At 44.0% G+C, this 14,458-nt stretch overlaps 2 protein-coding genes across 3 annotated transcripts; one reads left to right on the plus strand and one right to left on the minus strand.

Moving 5' to 3' along the window:
• On the plus strand, positions 5,883-8,146 carry LOC8066464. Its single transcript, XM_002451289.2, has 3 exons — positions 5,883-6,076; positions 6,301-7,593; positions 7,692-8,146. Exons 1-3 carry the CDS (start codon positions 5,933-5,935, stop codon positions 7,935-7,937), a joined length of 1,683 nt encoding a protein of 560 aa, XP_002451334.2. The 5' UTR covers positions 5,883-5,932; the 3' UTR covers positions 7,938-8,146.
• On the minus strand, positions 8,131-14,337 carry LOC8074152 (protein disulfide isomerase-like 1-4). Of its 2 annotated transcripts, XM_002453068.2 has the most exons (11): positions 13,507-14,329; positions 13,002-13,167; positions 12,781-12,899; positions 12,597-12,677; positions 12,100-12,186; positions 11,940-12,014; positions 11,136-11,204; positions 10,965-11,045; positions 10,474-10,608; positions 9,035-9,091; positions 8,131-8,491 (listed from the first exon to the last, which is right to left on the minus strand). In XM_002453068.2, exons 1-11 carry the CDS (start codon positions 14,200-14,202, stop codon positions 8,339-8,341), a joined length of 1,719 nt encoding a protein of 572 aa, XP_002453113.1. In that variant the 5' UTR covers positions 14,203-14,329; the 3' UTR covers positions 8,131-8,338. The 2 variants fall into 2 exon arrangements, with proteins under 2 accessions (XP_002453113.1, XP_021314156.1); XM_021458481.1 differs by lacking the exon at positions 10,965-11,045 and having other exon boundaries at positions 13,507-14,337.

The raw sequence follows: 14,458 nt of genomic DNA on the forward strand, positions 1-14,458 counted from the left end.
TGAAATTTTTTGCTTCATCATCCACTTGACTGGAGAATATTTTCCTAAAATATTTTTCCGAAATATTTTGGATCTGTGCGTAGTAGTTTTCCTTGTTGGCTTTCTGAACTGCCGTACTCAGATTCTGACAAAGGTACAGACTTCTTGACTGGATCAAAGGGGAGGGCGTAGGATTTTGCAACTGGCCTGATGCTCAGGATTCGAGAGGGCGCCGGCCAGCATGTTGTCGTGGTGCAGGATCAGAGGGTAGGGCGCAGGATTATTGAATTGGTCTGCTGCACAGGATTCCAAAGGATGTTGTCGTGGTGCAGCCTTGGATCAGAGGGGAGGGCGCAGGATTCTTGAACTGGTCTGCTGCGTAGGATTCCAGAGGAGAGGTTCCCTCCTGCCGTGCGCAGGAGAGGGCGGCGGCCTGCTGTCCGCGTGCAGGTGTCCAGAGGAGAGGGCGGCGGCGTGCTGTCGTGGGTAGGTTTCGGCGTGAGGGGGAAGGAGCGTGGGAGAGCGAGAGTTTGATGTAGGCTTCAAACTTTTCTCTAGAGCCGTTGGATTTGGCCCTAATTGATTTTGAGACGTTGATTTTGATGGAGATAAATTCTTGTGTGCGTTTTTCTGGGTACACAATGTTTGAGCCCTCAGTGGGGGTGGTTTTCTTTGGTGGACCAAACATAATTCTGCTGGGTCAATTATAGTAGAGATGACTGGAAATAAAATAAAATACAATAATAATTAGGTGATTTTTTTTAAAAGTAATAATTAGGTGATTTTGGAAAATGAGGATTGGGATAGGGAAACCCTCCCTATATTTGGAGATTGGGATAGGGAATATGTAATACCCTACCCTCATCAGGCTCAGCGAAGTGCGGATAGAGATAGGTGACGTCGACAGCCACACTTCGTAGCAGCGCTCACCTCCCACGTGTTCGTCAGTGGAGCTAGAGGCTTGGAACCACCCTCTCCTCCTCCCTCCAGCTCGTCACCGGCCACGCTATCTCCTGCAGTAGTCGTCAGAGATGTTGTTGCCTGCTTGCTCGTGCTTGCACTCGCGTTGCTTGGAATCAACGCTAGCAAGCAACATTTGTATCTATCTATGTGGCGCGGTGGTCAATGCATAGCACAGACACAGCCGAGCGACGGAGGGGATGGTAAAATCTAGATAGAAACAACCAACCAGCCCCTACTACAATCCGAGACATCATCGTCAAATTAAAGGCAAGACAAGAAGAAGATTCAAAAATTACATTGATCACCTCCATTACTCATACTACTGCTAGGAAGAATTGTGTCGTCCTATGCTAAGTGATGTGAGCTAGGTAGTGCAGTGCACACACCTATGATCAGGTTGTCCTACAACTGTCGAGCGCCTCATGTCTTTCTAAAAACATGCACCCCAACCCATAGAGGAGCGGCCTAGTGAGCTTCTACAGCCATCCGAGCGCTAGTGGTATCAGGATCATGAACAAGGTAGAGGTTGCACAGCTCGACGTGGCCACCGAGCAGTAGCAGAGCGTGAAAACAATTTAAGAGCGGGCTAATAGTATTAAACTTATATCTAATGTGTAAATCTTCATTATTTGCTAAAAGTATCATCCTTTGGGTGTCTATAGCGGTGCTATTGAACCTATCAAATTTCATAGTTGCTACAGTACCAAACTAGACGTGCATTCATATGTCATGTCAGTTAATGTTAAATTGCTCTCTCTCTCTCTATCGGATGTTATGATTGGCAGCCGAAAAAAAGTAGCACATACTTATCCCGCGTTCACTTTAACTAACTCCGCACTAGCGCCAAAGAAATAGCTAGTGTTTCACTTTTTTCTCATTTTCTGCCTGCCATGTCAATCCGAACCTCATACCGAACATACTCAGGTGGCAAGTAGTGGCCATTGAGAACGCATTTTACTTTTCTTTTGAGAATTATACAATATAACATAGACACCACACACGCACATATTGACCCCTATGAACATACATACACAAAAACCTATACTCCATGGTCAAAACACGTGGCTCTACCTCTACCACCGAGCACGGTGGCTATGGGCCCAGAGATGATGAGGCTACCCCGCTCCTCGAGGATGGGACCAGATAGCACGATGCTCACAGTGAAAAAGACGATGAGGTTGGAGAGCGCGCTAAAGTGAGATCGAGATGGGGCTCAATGGTGTTAGGTTGCCCTGGAATGGAACCGCTCGACACGTGGTGAGTGCCCCGGGCGATGCAGAGTGAAAAGGTCAGAGGTGCCTGACGTGGAACAATGGATCGTTGCCTGGATACATGACCTATCATGGATCATCATCTGGTTGTGTGTTATACCTAGGGCCTGTTCAGTACACATGGCTAATTACTTGTTGAGCTCAATATTAGCTTAAATTAGTTATGGTTAGCTAGCTAGTTGGCTAATAATTAGTTAAAGACTTAACTAAAAATTAGCCCATCCATTAACCCTTCTGGATTTTTAGCTAACTGGTGGTTAGCTCCTGTATCAAATACACCCTTAAAAAGGCACGACAAATAGAAGCACATGTATTTATATACTCCATCCACTCCATAAAAAGCACTATTATAGAATTTCATACTGATCTCAAATAAGTTTATTGTGAAAATATAGTCAATGACCTATCTAATCTAATGATACTAATTTTATATTATAAATATTAATATTTTTTATATTTAGTCAAAGTTAAAAAAATAATTGTTTTTTAGAAAGTGATAATGCCAACTTTTATTGGATGGAGGTAGTATATAGATCGATGTGTTCGGCCAGAACTATCCAGAAAGCAAGTTTTATTACAGTCTGCCAAAAAAAAGTTATAGTCAGGAATCTCGAAGAAATATAAAGTACTCTCTCCTTTCCCCAAAATAATTGTCACTATGATATTTGTCAGTCGAATTTTTTTGTATGTAGATGTATTCATCTCAACTAAGTTGTAGTCCAATCCACTTCAACACACGTAGATCGAAGTGAATACACATACATCCAAACAAGATACCTATCTATGTACTATAAATCTGCTTATTATGAAACTAGATTTGTAAAAAATATTTAAAGTGTGACTAGATATGTAAAAAATAGTCACTAGATTTGTAAATAATAGCGACTTTTTTGTAGTTGCTGTAAAAAGTGTGTGGTGTAGTGACTAGATTTGTAAAAAATACACATGCATCCAATCACTTAAACGTAGATCGACTTAAGTGTGACTAGATTTGTAAAAAATATAAGCAACCTTTGTGTCTTTAAATCTGCTTATTATGAAATTAGATTAAATAATCTATCTATGTACTATAAAAAATAATATTTTCTTGTATATACTTGGTTAAAGTTTAAAGTGTTTCTTTTTATGATCCGGTTTAAAGTGCTTGACTCGTAGAGAAGTGAGATCGACATATTGTAATTTTAATTCGGGTGTTTAGTTCACCTCAAAAACCAAAATTTTTTCAAAATTCTCTGTCACATCAAATCTTGCGGTACATGCATGAAGCACTAAATGTAGACGAAAACAAAAACTAATTGCACAGTTTACCTATAAATTACGAGATGAATTTTTTAAGTCTAGGTAGTCCATAATTAGACAATAATTGCCAAATAAAAATAAAAATGCTATAGTACCCGAAACCAAAAAAATTTCAAACTAAACAAGGCCTCGGTTTTGGCTACATGCTATTTTGGAAATTGTCTAACTTTCTCACCAGGGCTTCAAATTGGATATCTATGTACGGTGCAACTCGATCGTCTTGACGATTAGAACGAGATTCAAGATAATAACGAGCTAGCTGGTGTGCACTTTGCATTGGGTCCTATAAGCAAAAGGGTGCTCGTTCTTTCTTGCGTGTTGCGCTTTTTAATTTCAATTAGTTTTCTTCCTTTTTCATTCCTTCATGATCACAATTATTTTCTTGTTTTCTAAATTCTAAGTCCTTTAAATACTATTTTTCTGTTTTCTCAATCGACCTACAGTTATTTCTTCTTTTCTAAGTCGTGCGTGTATACTACCGAGCTGCAATTTAATTATAATTTTCTATATTTTTAGTCCTCCACAAATTAACTATGGCACTTGGGTTATAGTTATATTTTAATTTCCTACCACTGTTTTCATTCTATAGAAGTTTCGTTTCGGTCACTAAACTAAACCGTCACTAATATCATAAATAGTAACATTTAGTGAAGAATTGAGCTATTGTCATCTCATGTTTAATGTGTTGCTAATATATGTAGTCACTTTTGTGAAACAACGGAAGTTTGTTTTGGTTACTAAACTACTTGCATTTCATTTTTTGAACTATTTATCGTCGTTTCTAGCTTAGGCCTTGTTTAGCTCCAAAATTTTTTAGAAAATCGACAATGTAGCACTTTCGTTTGTATTTGACAAATATTGTCTAATCATGGACTAACTAGGCTTAAAAGATCCGTCTCGTCAATTTCGACTAAACCGTGCAATTAGTTTTTATTTTCCTTTATATTTAATACTTCATGCATGCGTCTAAGATTTGATGTGACAAGAAATCTGAAAAATTTTACAAATTTTTTTGAACTAAACAAGGCCTTAATCTTTGAATTTAAGGCTTATCAATGTTATCTAATGCATATAGTTTTACCGAATTGAAATTATAATTTTACAATATTAGAAATGCATGGTTCACCGAATGTACAAGTTTTTTTGTGCGACATATACCCTATATTAAAATCCAAAATGAGCCTGGCCGGGTTTCTTCCAAAGTCGACCGACCGGTTTCCCCGGCCCCGATCGAATCAGTCGGGATTATATTCACCCAAAATAATTTTGCGTGCGAATTGAACAAAAGAAAAAGAGAAGGCCAGGCAGGGAGTAAAGTGTGAGTGTGAGACGGTAGTTGCAATTATCCTGACGCACGCGCGTTAACTAAGAATTTGGGCTAGCTGCTAGTCAATCATGTCCGTGTCGTCGTGGTCTCTGCTCGCTCAACAGTCGCGTCGTGTGCGTAGCCAACTCGCTGTCAAAATGAACACACTAGCTACCAGAAGGCAGGTTGTTTCTTTCTCCCGTTCCCACCTATAGCTACTGATCGATGATGTAGCTATAGCTAGCTAGCTAGCTCCCAAAGTCGTAAACAGGGCCTTGTTTACTTCCACCGTGACATCAAAATCGTATGCATAGAATATTAAATATAGATAAAAATAAAAACTAATTACACAATATGATCAAAATTTACGAGACGAATTTTTTGAGCCTAATTAGTCCATAATTGAACAATAATTACCACAAACAAACGAAAGTGCTATAGTGTCACGAAATTTTTTTTTCGCAAGAAACTAAACACGGCCCTAATGAACCCCAGCCGTCGGCCATCGAAGATCGACCGTACGTGTCCTGCGTATGCAATTATGCATTGCACTGGCACCTTCCCATGCGTTGATGAGCCTGCTGCTGCTTGATAGCTAGCTAGCTTACTGGATGAGAGCTAGCTAGCTAGAGAATAGTCGTCTGAACGTACGTCGTCGTCTCTATCCAACGCTTAATTGCGTGCATTGGCTCTTGTAGCTAGCTGAGCTTGCTAGCTCCGATAGATCCTGTGTATTTCAGTTTAATTTCCATGCATCGCTACCAAATAATAGCAACGCCCCGCCCGCGTGATCGAGTGACATGTGACATGCCAGCCACGGTTAACCAAGAAAACTAAACCAACCAACCACAACCTGCTTTTCAATGGAAATTAAACCTAAATACTATGTATACCAATACATATATACCATCCATGAGTGGCAGTACCGTAGTACGTACATATACACCGGCCAGGGAGAGATTGATTTTATTAATTATTAATTCTGGATTGGATTAATTGGGAAGCAAATGGCAAGCACCACAGCCATATATATATATATATATATATATATATATATAGGTGGGTGGGCGGCCTGATCGATGGGTGCAATACATGATGATACTTGCTATGATATATGCTGGATGCATGGTTTCTTCTTCAATTGCAATTGCAATCCTATCAAGCCGTCACTGCTCGAGCCTGGATCGAGCTCGCCACGTCCTCTCCTGCCTCCAGGGATCCAGGTCGCATCGCCATGGCTCATCATAAACAATCACAGGTACTACGATTGGGTGGGGTGGGGTGGGGTGGGTGGGCTGCTTCTATCGTTGCTGATCTCGACGCGATCCAACACCCATCATATCCATCCATCTCGACGGCTCGAGCAGTCGACCTGCTCTCTCCTCGCTCCATGCATGATCAGAGCTGCCTTTAATTTCGATCCATCAGTCCCAGCAGGCTAGCTTATTAGTCCATTGATTCGATCTGCGTGTGTGCGCGCAGGGGACGGTGGCGAGGGCGGACGACTCCACCTCCAGTTTGCCGATGGGAGACGATGGCGGCCTTTCCATGCTGGAACATGGCGGCACATTATCATTATTATCTGTAGCTGCAGATGATCAGGGGCAGGAGCATCAAGAGGAAGAAGAAGTCGACCACAACGACACCTCCTCCTCGTCCTCGCCCACCGGGAATAAGCATAAGCAGACGAGCTGCCTTCTGCCAGCACGCAGCCTGAGATCAACAGATGATGCAGCAAGTCATAGCCAGCAAGCAGGCGGCGGTGTCCGGTCGCTGTCCTTGTCAAAGATCTTGAGCTTCAGAATGTGGGCGCCCGCCGGCGCATCCCTGTCGAGCTCCAGCTCCACCTCCACCTTGGAGGATTACATTATTGATGATGATCAACATCAACTCGAGCATGATGCTGGTGCTGCCAAGGATAAGAACAAGGAGGAGGAGGAGGAGGAGGAGAAGCTGAAGCAGGTATGCCGCTCGCAGTCCGTGCCCGCTACGAGCGTCGCCCGGCGATTCAGCGGCACCGCAAAAGGAAAAGGGTCGAGGAGGGTGGCAGACTCCAGCTCCTCCCTCACGCGGCTCAGAGTGGTGCCGCTGCGTGTTCCTTCTCCTCCTCCTCCTCTAGATCAGGCCACCACCGCCGGAGGAGAAGAGGAGGAAGAAGAACAGCAACAAGAAGAAGAGGACATCGCGGCCGAGGAGGCGGTGTGCCGCATCTGCATGGTAGCCCTGTCCGAGGAGGCGGTGCTGAAGCTGGAGTGCTGCTGCAAGGGCGAGCTGGCCCTGGCGCACAGGGCCTGCGCCATCAAGTGGTTCAGCATCAAGGGCAACGGCACCTGCGACGTGTGCAGCCAGGAGGTGCTCAACCTTCCAGTCACCCTGCGACTGCGACGCCTCCCGGACGAGCCTGCAGCCCGTCGTCCACCATCCGTCCTTCAGGCGGCGCTGGCGCTGGCTCAGGCGCATGCGCAGAGCACTCCGCAAGGAGCTGATGATCCTATTCCTACCGCAACCAGCAGATACAGCAGCAGCTACAGGGTGTGGCACGGCACGCCAATCCTCGTCATCGTCAGCATGCTCGCCTACTTCTGCTTCCTGGAACAGCTGCTGGTCGGCGACCATGGCACGGCCGCTCTGGCCATCTCCTTGCCCTTCGCCTGCGTCCTTGGCCTCTTCTCCTCCCTAACCACAACAAAGATGGTGTCCAGGAGATATGTATGGATCTACTCTGCGGTGCAGTTCCTCTTCATTGTGCTCTTCACGCACATCTTCTACAGATACGTAAGAAGAACCTAGCTAGCTTGATCCATCATCACTGTCTGCTGTCCACGCATAATTTGATCATCCTGCTCTGCTGTGTGAACCAATATTCCAAGCAGGTGCGGATGCAAGCCGTGATCGCCATCATCCTGTCCACCTTCGCGGGCTTCAGCGTCGCCGTCTGCACCAACTCCGCCCTCCTCCAGATTCTCAGATGGAGGCCTAGACACGTTGTGGCATCGCCCACCACAGCTCAGGGCCGCCATGGTTCGTCCAGTTCCAGGGGGCCACCAGTGGCAATGGCTGTGCCAGTGCCAATGGCGGAGCCGGACCTTGAGATCGCTATGCCTCCTGCCCCTGCATAGAGCGCTTATATATATATCCATTCCAGGGGAGTTCACTCCAGCTCCAGCTAGCATTGTTTGTTTGTGTGTGTATACAATAGCTCCAGCTTTTGTTTTCCGTGACCTCCATCTCCATGTATGAATGGCCTATATATGGTATATAAATCCGAGCACCATCTTTCTTTAAAACTGAAAGCAAAGCAAAACAGACGCATAAAGGCAAAAAAAAACATTTAATTTTATTTGACTATATGCCGATCTGTTCTCAAGCTGACCACTCTTCTTCTACTAGTAGTCTACTAGTACTGATTTCTCCTCCTCCCTCATCATCCACCAAGGGAAGGGAAGATTGCAGAGGAGGATCCACATCCACCTCAAAACTAACCACCAGCCCTCAGCTATATGTATGATACTTCGATGCCCTACAGTTCGTCCTTCAGGTTCGTATCAGAGCTCTTTACACCCTCCTCCATCTGAGTGCTCGACTCCTGGCGCTTCAATTTGAAAGGGATGCTAGCATGTTTCTTGATGAACTTGTACATATCTACCACTGTCCGCTCCCCCTCAAAAGTGATCTGAAAACAAATCAACACATTGGATCAGTCAATGTTCATACCTTAGGAGATGCATGCGACCCCAAATGATTTCCTGTTGCCTGGTCAACTAATACCTGGTTGCGGAGAGCTAAGCTTCTCCCAAAACTACAAATTGGTTTTATCGAGAAGATCGAGACACTGTGACAAACAATTAATAAACTCTTTTACTGGCTAGCCATGGTGTTTCGTGGCCATTTCAGCTCCTCTTTTGATCTTAACCACTAATCTACTGGATCTGCCATACCTCATGTCACTAAATACTAACAGTGAACTGAATTTTCGACCACAGAGAGTGAGCTACTTCGTAGGATATAAATAAGCATAACCCCCATGAAAAATCACAAAATGTTTAAAGGTATGGATGATTGTCAATGCAAGAATCATGTTAGCTAGGAACAGGTTTCTGTTTTAGGTGCAGTCCCAACAAAGCATAAAGATATGACTGCTGAGAATAATAATGTGATTAATGCCTAACAGATACCACACTTCAACCAGTAAAACGATCGAGTTATAAACACTTACAGGCTCAAAGCTTTTCTTCCCAGCTGGATAGAAGAGAATAGTTGGGTATCCATCAGACTGTAACAGGAACCCAAGTGTCAGATTTGTATCACGCAAATATGGTAGTAAAACTGAACATAATGCATATCAGCAAACAGTTAATCACATTGCCCATGCATTGAAATTCAAGAAGACAACCTAAGGATACTACCAAAATATGTCTACAATAAGAGCCGCGTTTAAAGCTGTTGGAAATAACCATGTGTGTCCAAGTCCAGCTAGTATCTAAGTACATTGCTATTAGTGCTAGTTAGATTTCAGCTTGTAGTTAACGACAATAATGGACAGATCATATGAGCCATTGACTTCATTAATTAGGAGAATATCATGGGCAGTAGAGGATCTATGGCCCGGGCTTCCTGTACTGCAGCCCTGGTCTTGGACAAGAAAACATCACATCACTAGAGCTACTGATAAAATGTGCAGAAGGTTATAAAATCACAAAAGATTAAGACTAATTTAACTGAGTCAGCCCTGGTCCAAGACAATTTCTGGGATCCGCCACTGATCATGGGCAGGTTAATAGAATAATAGCCCTGTATCAGCTATATATATGTGAGAAAAAGATGAGGGCAGGTGCAGCAGCATCGAACAAAAACTATTTGTGTTGTTTTGTGCATGTGTGTGTCCAGCAGAAAGAAAAAGTAGTGCTTGCTTGTGATAAACACTCAAAAGACAGTGATTTCCTACAAAAGCATCACCATGTATGAAATGGCAAGTGAAGCAGATAATCTAAGTGTCATCAACTCATCATAGGCCTTAATCCATAGTGTCATCGTGTGTCCAGGTTCTCTCACGAGTACTAGATCAAAAAATCTAAGTTAACAAGCTCCCCTAGGCATTGCTTGGAAGTTAACATTTACCAAAAATGCTGATTCACATATAGTACCATACTACTCTGGCACAGAGGTGGAAAGTGCACTATGGCATGCATAAAGCAGCAGACCAGGAACATATCCATATATTCTTTTGTCCATGCAACTTTGAGCAAAAAAGAAAGGCAAATGATGTTCACCTGTCATGACAACTAATGGCATTGCCAGCAAACGTTAGACATTGCAGTGCCTTGCAAACTTAGTGCTCCCCTTGATGATGTTTTCTTAATGCTAGCTTTTGAATCTGGGCTGCTGCACTACACTAGACTATGAACATAGATATGTTCAAAATTATTAAGTTGGCATTGGCTATAGATACTGTTATTAAAACACATTTTTCTAGCATTACAGTTTTTTATAAATTCTAGTGACATAATAAGTTACAAAAATATAAAGGTCAAAGTAACATCTGAGATACTGTAATATATTTTAAAAAAGATAAATATAAAAGAAAACAAGGAGCAAACCATTTTCAAGAAAACGGATGGTCAGCCAAAAACCAACCATGAAGTTAGTAATACAAACCTTTGCACGTGGATGCTCATTGGCAGTACCATCCATTTTAGCTATCACAAGGGAGTCAACGCCACGTAGATGCCTGGCTAGTTTGTTGTAAGTAGGCTCCAGTGATTGACAGTGCCCACACCATGGTGCATATATCTACATCCAAACGGCATGTCATTATTAGTAACAAACAAGTCCTATTTTCATAAAGAGATAAATGCATGGCTGCCCTCCCCCCTCCCCCCCCACCCCCCACCCCCCCCACTGTAAGGCCTAAAGCTGAGTTTGCACTCCTTTCGTCACTTAGCAACATTGCCCCTGCTGTTCCTGAAATTTTGCACCGTTGTCCCTAGTTTGTGTAAGCAAAGTAGTGGCAATGGTGAAAACATATTGAGAACAGCAGGGGCAATGGTGCAAAGTGAAAGAAAAAAGTGAGGGAAAATTAGCTAACAAAGTGGGGCAACCATGCTGATGTCCTTTCTTAAATGTCTGCCAAAGTGCCAAGAACAGACCTCCAGAAGTACATCTTTTGATTCATCCAAAACTATTAGATCCAGATTCTTCCCAACAACCATTTTGACATCCCCATCATTCTGTGTGGAAACACAAGAACAATGTCTCAGTAATGCGAAATGAGTGAAGAATGGGGATATATCAGATAATTTTCATGAGTTCAAACTCACAGATTCAGGTACTGGTTCAGACTTGTAGAATGGTGTAAGCTTGTCTTCCAAGAAACCTTCAGCAAAGTCCTGTCAAGAGCCGAAATATTGTAGGTATTAAATAGATGGTTTTGTAAAAAAATGTCACCAACTCCCTAGGACTAGCATTGCAATCTGTTCATGAGAGTATTCACAGGTTAGTGTGCCTATCAATGAGAAAGAAAGAGAGGATCACACTGGTGCACATAGGCAAGTGCATATTCATTAAGAGACCTCAAACAGTGTAGATAGTTACTAGCTATAAGATTGTCCATGTAAGAAATAGAGAGCACAGTACATTAGCACTCCAATGGACTACCTGTAGCACGCTCTTCAAAAAAATACAGGTCTAAATACAATAGGGGGTATTAAATGCTGATGCTTCTTTAAGTGTGTTATAGAGTAGCTACTAACTAGTTAGCTTTCCTCTCTCTTCTTTCCTTCTCCCCTCCACATATGCAAAATGATGACAAGGATCCTATATGGCCAGCTGAGGTGGCATTGTTGGGGCGCTCAGAAGATTTGGAACCAAGTGGCACACAGCACACTTAACAAGTTTTGGGACCAAATCTGCATTTATGGTGCTTAGGGGGCCTGGACATGACACCGTTAATCCATTTTACTCAACAGAAAAACACATGGACAGCAAACCAAGTCAAGTAATGGTTAGTGAAACACACAAATCAGCTTCAAATTAGTAACATGACGAACACTCACTGTTAACCATTAGCACTAGTCCATTAGTTCTTATTTCTCACACAGTGCATAATATATTTCAGCAATTACCTTAATAGCTTCAAGTGACACCTCACCATCAAGGAAAAATTTCTTAGCATCTTCATTGCCAGTGTAAGCAAGAACCTGCAGAGGAATGCAATTGGAATTTACAAAATGATAATATAAAGACATAAACCAGGTTAATGATACGAGGAAAAAAAGGTATTACTGTGGTCTCTTGTCCAGTAATACCAAAGTAGTCAGCAACTGGTTCACCAACTTCCTCATTGTCTCGCTCCACAAAGACAAATAATAGCTGCATATACGTGAACACACCTCATTAATGATTCACAAAACACTCACACCAAGAAGTACTAAGAACAAAAAAAAGTAGTACAAGGAAAAACAACCAAAGAGTTGGAAATTAACTTGAACATAGAAGTATAGAACAAAGTAAAGGATAGAAGCCCAAACAAAATCAGTGGTACAATCCTAATTGCCCCCCCCCCCCCCCCAACACCCACACACACACAGACACACATAGCAGAAACATCACAGAAGGTCAGACTGAGGCTAATAGCGTGTGATTAGATTGATTGAGCCTGTCAGGCAGTATACATCGAGTACAGAGACTTAGGGGGCAGGTTGCCTCCCTAGACACATACAACAATACCAGATTACAATCCTAATTACCAAATATATACTCCAACAAACAGAAAGAATTACCTTTCCCTTAAATGGCTTTGCTGCTTCCTTAAAGATGGGCAGAAATTTGGAGGACTCGCTTGCAATAGCAAATAGTAAAATCTGATTTGCAAAACAAAGACAGTGTCTCAGTGAAGGAACAGTATATGGACAAAACAATGTTAGAATGCAGAAAAGAGATCCGATTGTAGGCAATGTGACATGCCTGCTTCTTGATTGGATTGCCAAAAATGGAAGGGGAAGTTTCTTGAGTTAGTGTGGTAACCAAAGGAAGCTTGTTAGCAGACACAAAATCAGCAATGGCTGATGCTTTAAACTCCCCATCTGCATCATACACATTGGATTGTATCTGTTAATAGGTGCACAAAAAAATCAGAATAAGGCAGGTACTGAAATCTATAATAACTTAGAGCTGAAGGCACCTACCATAGAAGGTCAACTTCTCCTCCTCTTTCTTCAGAAGTACTATGGATGGACGCTTTGTTGCTGCGTCAATATGGAAAAGCTTAGCAACATCGGGAGTCAAAGTCTGATAAAAGTTGATGCTATCTTCCAGCCTTGAAGCAGCAGCAAGCTCGTCACTGTGAGCACCCTACATAGCATTTGAAAAGAAGGAAGTTCCCATAATTAAAAAATGGTCCAAGGTCAGTCACTATATATATATATATATATAATAAGAAGCAGGCTTGGTTTCTTCCTCCGAGCAAAATCCTATACTAGCTGCTGTGCCTTTCAGGTTTAAGATGTGTTGTACGGACACTGTAAGTTAAACTAAGAACAATTGGATTTGAAAGGTGGTTAGTGCCTGGCTTGAGCTTATCAGCCGTTTCTCTCACAACAAATCAGTCAACCTGGCTTATTAGCCAAAGTGTAGGAATTTGAAAAGCAAATAGTCCAAAAATAATTTAGAAGGGTAATGGTTGGTTCATACGGATAGAGTGTCGAGGAAGGCAAGGACGGCTTTGTCATCCCCGGTGAGTATCCTCTCCGCCTCGTCGACGCTGGTGACATTTTGCACGGCCGGGCCGAGCTTCTTGTTGATCCAGTCGACGATGGCGTCCTTGGTCCTGGCGCCGTTGTAGTCCTTGGGGACGCCGTCGATGAAGAAGAGGATGGTGGGGAAGCCCTGGACGTCGTACCTCTGGGCGAGGTCGGTTTCCTCGGTGGCGTCGACCTTGGCGAGGGCGAGGTCGGCCTGGTGAGGGTGGGCGGCGAGATGCGCGGCGGCGGCGGCGTATTCCGGGGCGAGCTCCTGGCAGTGGCCACACCAGGGGGCGTAGAACTCAACCATGACATGGCGGGTGGCGGAGAGGAAGGAGGAGAAGTTGGCGGCGGTGAGGACCACGACGTGGGTCTCGTCGATCTGCGGCTGGTGGCCCAGGAGGTCCTCGTCCTGATCTTGGAATAGCAGGTCGTCGTCGTCGTCGTCGTCGCCGCCGCCGCCGCCCTCAGGCCACCCATCGGGGTCGTTGGCGGGGATGTCGTGGGAGTTGTCAATAAGGTACTGGAGGTCGTCCAGCTCCTCCTCAGCCTTGTTGCTTCCGGCGGCGGCGGCGGCGGCGGTGGCGAGGAGGAGGAGCATGAGGACGGCGGGGAATGATGGAAGGGACATTGTGGTTGATCCCATTCCCTCTCACAGGTGGATGCTGCTTCTGGTGTGCTCCAGCGAGAGGAATTGGATGCGCAGATGAGATCCGTGACGAAGGGGGACTGGGCAGTGGGCTGGGCAGGGCAGGCCATCTTCTCCGGCGGGGACTCTATCATCAGTCAACTCCTCCTCATGCCTGTCACGTGACTTCCCTTCCCTTCCCCTTTCATGGGCCTGACTTCCCTTCCCCTTTCATGGGCCCGGCCTTCATTCAGGAGAGAAGAAGAAGAAGAAG

The sequence above is a fragment of the Sorghum bicolor genome, chromosome 4 (genome assembly GCF_000003195.3).
Source record: "Sorghum bicolor cultivar BTx623 chromosome 4, Sorghum_bicolor_NCBIv3, whole genome shotgun sequence".
Lineage (NCBI taxonomy): Eukaryota > Viridiplantae > Streptophyta > Magnoliopsida > Poales > Poaceae > Sorghum > Sorghum bicolor.